At 40.4% G+C, this 6,923-nt stretch overlaps 2 protein-coding genes across 4 annotated transcripts in view; both read right to left on the reverse strand.

Moving 5' to 3' along the window:
• The window catches only part of JAML (junction adhesion molecule like), a 29,547-nt gene extending 27,790 nt beyond the window's left edge, over window positions 1–1,757 (reverse strand). For both annotated transcript variants that reach the window (XM_024751704.1, XM_024751705.1), the window contains exons 1-2: window positions 1,022–1,757; window positions 778–911 (exon numbers count right to left, since the gene is read on the reverse strand). The gene's annotated coding sequence lies outside the window, so the exon portion shown is untranslated. The remainder of the gene's footprint in view (window positions 1–777; window positions 912–1,021) is intronic.
• A 127-nt stretch (window positions 1,758–1,884) lies between these two features.
• The window catches only part of MPZL3 (myelin protein zero like 3), a 25,830-nt gene continuing 20,791 nt past the window's right edge, over window positions 1,885–6,923 (reverse strand). For both annotated transcript variants that reach the window (XM_024751706.1, XM_024751707.1), the window contains exon 6: window positions 1,885–4,773. In XM_024751706.1, coding sequence (XP_024607474.1) covers window positions 4,747–4,773 — 27 coding nt within the window. In that variant the 3' untranslated portion in view covers window positions 1,885–4,746. The remainder of the gene's footprint in view (window positions 4,774–6,923) is intronic.

A 6,923-nucleotide genomic window follows, 5' to 3' on the forward strand; every position in this document is an offset into this window, starting at 1 on the left:
ACTAATGACGAAAAATCTGACAGATAAATTAAGGAAACACTCCCATTTACCACTACAACAAAAAGAATAAAATACCTAGGAATAAACCTACCTAAGGAGACAAAAGACCTATATGCAGAAAACTATAAGACACTGATGAAAGAAATTAAAGATGATACATACAGATGGAGAGATATACCACTTTCCTGGATTGGTAGAATCAACATTGTGAAAATGACTGTACTGCCCAAAGCAATCATTTTTGATAAAGGAGGCAAAAATATACAATGGAGAAAAGACAGCCTCTTCAATAAGTGGTGCTGGGAAAACTGGACAGCTACATGTAAAAGAATGAAATTAGAACACTCCTTAACACCATACACAAAAATAAACTCAAAATGGATTAAAGTCCTAAGTGTAGGGCCAGAGACTATGAAACTCTTAGAGGAAAACATAGGCAGAACACTCTATGACATAAATCACAGCAAGATCCTTTTTGACCCACCTCCTACTAAAGCCTTGTCACCGTCATCATCATTATCATTTACTCTTTTATTAAGAGCAAATCTTACTCCTTTTTTCTCTGAGCATCTTAACACAAGTTACTCTACACTACAGAAAGGAAACGTGTCCCCATTAGACTACCTTATGGCAGTCCTCCTGCAGAAATTGACCGCTCTGTGATTGTGGCCTCACAATCCAAAAGGGTTGCCATTAAGTGAACACTTTTAGAACCAGCCTTCTTCCGAGTGAGAAAAGTTCAAGTCACTGTTTAAGAAATACAAAGAAACTGCTTACCCAAGATGAGGAATGCCAGGAGAAGCAATGCACTGAGCTCTCCCACAACTGCAATTGCCGAGTCCAACTGAAGACACTTCTGCCTGCACAGAAGTTCAAGCTCAGAGCAAACCAATGCGTGCATTCTGAGTTGGCTGCAGAGACACAAACAGGAACCTTTAAATCAAAGTTCTTGTTTCAGTCATCTGGCCTATTACCCACTTTTTATTTACACTTTCATTCTAAAATGAGGTAACAAATTCACCTTACTGAGGAGAGCCTCATGTTCCAGACCTCTGCGGGTGTCATCTCCCCTTCTAGATTACAAACTCTCCAAGGGTGGGATCTCAAATGGTCCCAGGCAAACATGCTGAGAAAGAAATCAGCCTCTTGCAAACAAAATAAGTTTAAGATTAACACAAAACATTTCGCTCTGTATCTAAAATATAGCAACGCTTCATTTTTTTTCTCTCAACACAGAGGGGCAATATAGCCAATCACTCAATCCCTGCTTCCAAAGATGTGCCTGCCCAGTCCTCCAACTCACCACCTAGGCATGTCAGTTTCCACTGACCATGTGATATCAGCATTTCTAGAATACAACAAGCATTTTATTCCCCCAGAGAATACTGTGGGTGACTAGATAAAAACTCAAAGCTTCTGCACGTTGAGGTATCTTTTGCTTTTAAGTTGCCACTTCAAAATAAGTGTTCTCAGTGTACGCTCCTTCAACCTTGCCTGCACTGGCTTGCCTCACACGTGGGCATACTTGTTTTTTGGAACTTGTCCTGTATCATTTGAAAAGTTGCTGAATGCTTGCTCTTTACCAGGGCTATGCTACATGGTTCTTGAAAACTGGTGTGCTGATAAGCCAACAATTGAGTAAATACCCCCACCATGGCCTATTTCAAGCTACCAACACTTTAACAATTGGCCTGCAAAATTCCTAAAAATTTAGCAATCAGCTCTTATGGTGTGAGCTGGCTGCAGCACCCCTTGGAATCTATGCAGATTCTTGCTGGGGCACGGCTCAGACATGAATGGTTACTTGATGCTGAAAATCACAAACCACCCCCCTTCTCTTTCACAGGACAGCTTTCATCTAATATGTAGATATACACCAAAAAGTAGCCAGAAAGTGCAAAGAAGTTTATTAACTATGACGTGGTAAAGATCTCAAGAGTTACACGTCTGTGTGCATGACCCAATAGTGCATACCCTCCTACAAAAACAAACAAACAAACAAAAAACACAGTGAGATGCAGCAGTTAACAGTCCAACACTGGAGTCAAAGGGTTGGAGCTGCCTCGTCTTGCAGCAAAGTTCTAAATTGTGCAATTAAAGAGAGTGTTGGTCCATGCCCTACTGGTCTTCTTACAGGTCCCCTTTGGAACCATAACTGAGTGACACACAAGAATATTCAGATTCAGGATTTGGCCGCCAGAATTTTTTCTAAACAAGGACGTGCAACATCCCCTCATGAAGCACCAGAGTCCAGTTTGAGAGCTGCAGAGAATGTGCCCCCAAGAAGCTTGAGTTAACAGGCCACGTGGGAAACACAAAGCATTTTATAAGTTCACATTTGGTAACAGAATTAAGAGTTCAATGGACAAAACTCATAAAGTAATGTAACCACAAGTAAAGACTTCAGCAGGCAAAGAAAAATTCTGAAAGGCTTTTAAGCCTCTCTGAAGCTTTCAGAATTCAATTCCCTTTCTAGACAAGGCTGGTCTCCATACAATGTGATAAGAACTCATGGAGCAGCAAAAAGAAAAATAGAAGATATTAAACAGAAGATATTGAAGATATTAGAAGATATTAAAACAGTAAGTTAAAAAAAGAAAAAACTTCATCTTCCTTCCATCCTTAAAATGCATGGGTCCCAACGCTGCTTTGTGCTCCTTTGAAGAAAAAAAGCTGTAACCCAGACCTCAATATAAGGACTGAAGAAGGAAACTGAGAGCAGCCCTAAGGCTGTGATAAACATATCCTACTGTATTAATCCTCATAACATGCCTGAAAAGAAATTACAAGAAAACTCAGCCAAAACTCGTTCTTTATTCAATGGGATGTGACTTTACCTGGGTTCCTATAACATCATCTCTTTCTCAAAGAAATGAGGACCCACAAAAATTCTACCTCACAGCTAGATCTCTATCTTCAAATGTCCTAGAGCCCAAATTATTTACTTTCATTGCTCAAATTGTTTTCCTCTCTGTGTTGAGGTGTCAGATTGTCTCACTAGATTGGCCCTAGACATCCACATACTTAACAAGTAGCCCAAGACCGTGAGATTTAACCACTGGAAATGTAGACTGCCAATCTCGCCTTTGCCTCTTCTTCTTTATATGACCAGAGGTAAATCATAACATCTATTAACTAATCAGACTCTCTAATCGATGGACTAGATTAACAAAAGAGGCCAGGCTAAATCTATGAGAACTAATAACCCAAATTTTTAAAAATAGATCTTAGCAAAAAAATATAAAAGTGATTTTTGCACGGCATACACTGTATTATGCTATAATATGGAAACCTCCTGAGCCACCTAGCAAAAAATCATGGAAACGGGCTATCCTGTTAAAAAATCAAAGATGGGAAGAAAGGAAAATTTTTGTCTCTCATAATTAAGAAGTGAACTCCATCCCTCTATTATAGAGGACTGCACAGTCAACCCTTCCTGATATGTCATACAATTTTTTTTTAATTTATTTTTATTTTTGGCTGCGTCGGGTCTTCGTTGCTGGGCTTTCTCTAGTTGCAGCGAGTGGGGGCTGTTCTTCATCGCAGTGTGCAGGCTTCTCAATATGGTGGCTTCTCTTATTGTGGAGCACGGGCTCTAGGTGCACAGGCTCAGTAGTTGTGGCACATAGGCTCAGTAGTTGTTGCTCATACATATTTCTTAATGGCTTCTAGAAAATCCCATGTAAATTAAAATTTGAAATATGTTGCTGCAGTAGAATGGAGGAAGCTCATAGAAGGTATCAAGAGAACAGAAGGAGGAAGTATAGGTTATTCACACCCTCACTTCCTTATCTCAAATATTATGCATAAACGGTTTGTAAATACATTAGTTTGCTCATATTTTCTGCATTTTAGAAATCAAACAACTTTTGAAGAACAGCGTAGGCTAAAAGATGATTTCATTGCAAATTACTGGTAAAATAGTCTACTTAGCCCCACTAAAAACCTTTTGAAGAGTTTTTCTTGCCTCTGATCTGAAAAGTCAAGAAGGAAATCATAAATCAGTCAGCTGTCAGAAAGTAAAATAACAAATTGCACCTAGTAAGACAAAAGAAAGGAATCCCTCTATCTCATCATTTCTTTCCTTAATTGTAAACTGAATGCACTTTAACACTTTAAAAACCCAGTCAAAGTAAACCACTGACTCCCGAGCCTACCAACTCTAAAAAAAATACTGGGGTTATGCACTCCAAGCCTCCCAAACACAATTGATGATGAGATCATTAAACCAACGAGTATATGCTGTATGCTAACTCACAGCTGAAAATGTTCATGGAGCAAAAAATAAAGAATAGCTATCCCAGACAAACATTTTGCCTGGGAGCACATCAGGAAGCTCCAAGCTCCATTTCATTAAATATACGTACACATTTTGGCATCAGCAGTGTGGCCAACATCTAGGATTCTCCCTCAAAAAATTGGAAGAAAACATGTAATACATTCAAGAGCAAAGGCAAAACAAAAAGTATCTTTCTATTTAGGAAAAGAATTCCTTCATTCAATTAGAGTATAAGTTATTAAAATGGGTAGTTATGAGTTTCTTCTGAGAGTTTCTGAACAGTTTATAAATACAAAAAGAACATTTCTTCAATAAATAAATGGCTCCTAAAGTCTTCACTGATGGCTTCCAGAATTCTCCATCACTACTGTCCAAGCCTGCTCCACTTCTCTGGGAGGCTTTAGCTGACAGTGGAATGGGATATTTTCTGTTATTAGGTGACTCTTCTTCTATCATGCAGACTTTCATCAATAAGTCTCTTCATAGTCTGAATCCTGGAGGGGAAAGAACAGTAGTTGTGGCGTGTATATGAAGCACAGTCAGAATTCAGGCAAAGACCACACGTTAGGGTCCCCCAAATGGAACTTGGCTAGGGGAGACATCAACAGTGAAATGGCACTGACTCAACCCACCTAAATTCCCAAGAAGCATCACAGGACTTCATTATAATTGGTATCTATTGGGCTAATTTGTGCTTTGAAACCCTAAGGGTTCCCTTTTCCTTGGTGACTATTTTTTAAAACCTCAACACACATGAAAACATGCCTGTCTGTAGCAAAATGTGCAAGACTGTAGCTAGGAGTTTAGGCTAGGAGTCAGTCTACCTCTGGGTTCCAATCCCAGCTCCACCCCTTGCTGGCTATGTGACCTTGAGTAAAGTTATTTAACTTCTTTAAACCTCAGTTTCCATCACTGTGCCTGGCAATTTGTAAGCACTCATTCATGATGAACTACTATCACTATTATTCTTATTCTTACCTTTATTGTTCAAACTTGTATTCATTATTTCTAAGCTCGAGTAGGCCATTAGTACTACCTGGCATACCCCATTTCTCTAGTCCACTCATTCTCCTGTTCTCCTAGATGACTATTTTCATATCTTCCCCTCTTTCTCCAAACCTCCAACACCTTCAGCTCACTTCATTCTCAGCTGATGACCTTATTTTCTCCCATCATTGGGAACAGAGAAACAGTCAGTGGGGAATTTCCGCAAGCTCCCATCATATTTACCCACCCACCTGCATCTGGGCCCACCTACTTGGCCTCCCTTACTCTTCGTATGGATATATTCTCTCTGCTTTTATCTAAGGCCAACATCTCCACTGGTGCACTAGATCCTGAAGTCACTCCAGCAATCCTCCCCCCTCTCCTGTAACATCAAATTTTCATTTTCTACTGGCTCGTTCCCATCAGCATACAAATGTACTGTAATTTCTCCCATCGCAAAAAGAAGAGCAAGTCTTGATACACACCTCTCTCTACCTACTGCCCTATTTCTCTGCATCCCTCCACAGCAAAACTCCTTGAAAGTGTCATTTATACCCACTCTCACCAAAACATCTCTTTGTATTCTTTCTTGACCCTACCTCAGTCAGGCTTTCATCCCCACTATTCCACTGAAGCTGCTTTTGCCAAGGCCACCAATGACTTCCACATTACAAGATCATCCAGTAATCAAGTCTCAGTTCTCATTTTACTTGACCTGACTCAGGAACAATTGACACAGTTAATCACTTTCTTTTCCTTGAAACGCTTTCTTCATTTGGCTTCCAGGATACAGCGCTCTCCAGGTTTTCCTCCCACCTCACTGGACATTCCTTCTCAGCCTCCTTTGATAATTTCTCCTCATCTCCCCCATCTATAAACCTTGGAGAGCTCCAGGGCTCAGTCCTTTGAGTTCCCCTCTATCTACTCTCATTTCCCCGGTGGAAATATCTCTACCAGTCTCTATATACGAATAACTCCTAAATTTATATCTCCATTCTAGACCTCTCTTCTGAACTCCACACCCATATAACCAATTGCTTACTCCACATCTCCACTTGAATGTTTAATAAGTATTTCAAATTAAATATATCCAAACTCAGCTCCCTTAAAGCTTGTTCCACTCACAGGCTTGTACATATTAGAAAATGGCAACTCTGTTCTACCAGTTGCTCAAGTCAAGAACCTTGGATTTATCCTTAACTCTTCTCATTCTTTCACACACGCACATGCAACTCGTCAAGAAGTCCTTCTGGCTTTACCTACAAACTGCAACCAGAAAACAACCACTTCTCACCACCTCCACCACCACCAGCACCTTGGTCCAAATCATCACCCTCTTCCCTTACTTGCATTATTGCTAAAGTCTCTTAATTGCACTCTGTTTCTGTCACGGTCCCTCACCACCTGTTTTCAACAGAGAAGCCAGAATTATCCTTTTAAAACATACATCGGTTCAAAGTGTTCTCTTCTCAAAAACTTCCAGTGGATTCTGTTTCATTAAGAATAAAATTCTAGGGCTTCCCTGGTGGTGCAACGGTTAAGAATCTGCCTGCCAAGGCAGGGGACACGGGTTCGAGCCCTGGTCCAGGAAGATCCCACATGCCGCGGAGCAACTAAGCCCGTGTGCCACAACTACTGAGCCTGCGCTCTAGCGCTC

The sequence above is a fragment of the Neophocaena asiaeorientalis genome, unplaced genomic scaffold (assembly GCF_003031525.2).
Source record: "Neophocaena asiaeorientalis asiaeorientalis breed wild unplaced genomic scaffold, Neophocaena_asiaeorientalis_V1.1 scaffold479, whole genome shotgun sequence".
Classification (NCBI taxonomy): Eukaryota; Metazoa; Chordata; class Mammalia; order Artiodactyla; family Phocoenidae; genus Neophocaena; species Neophocaena asiaeorientalis.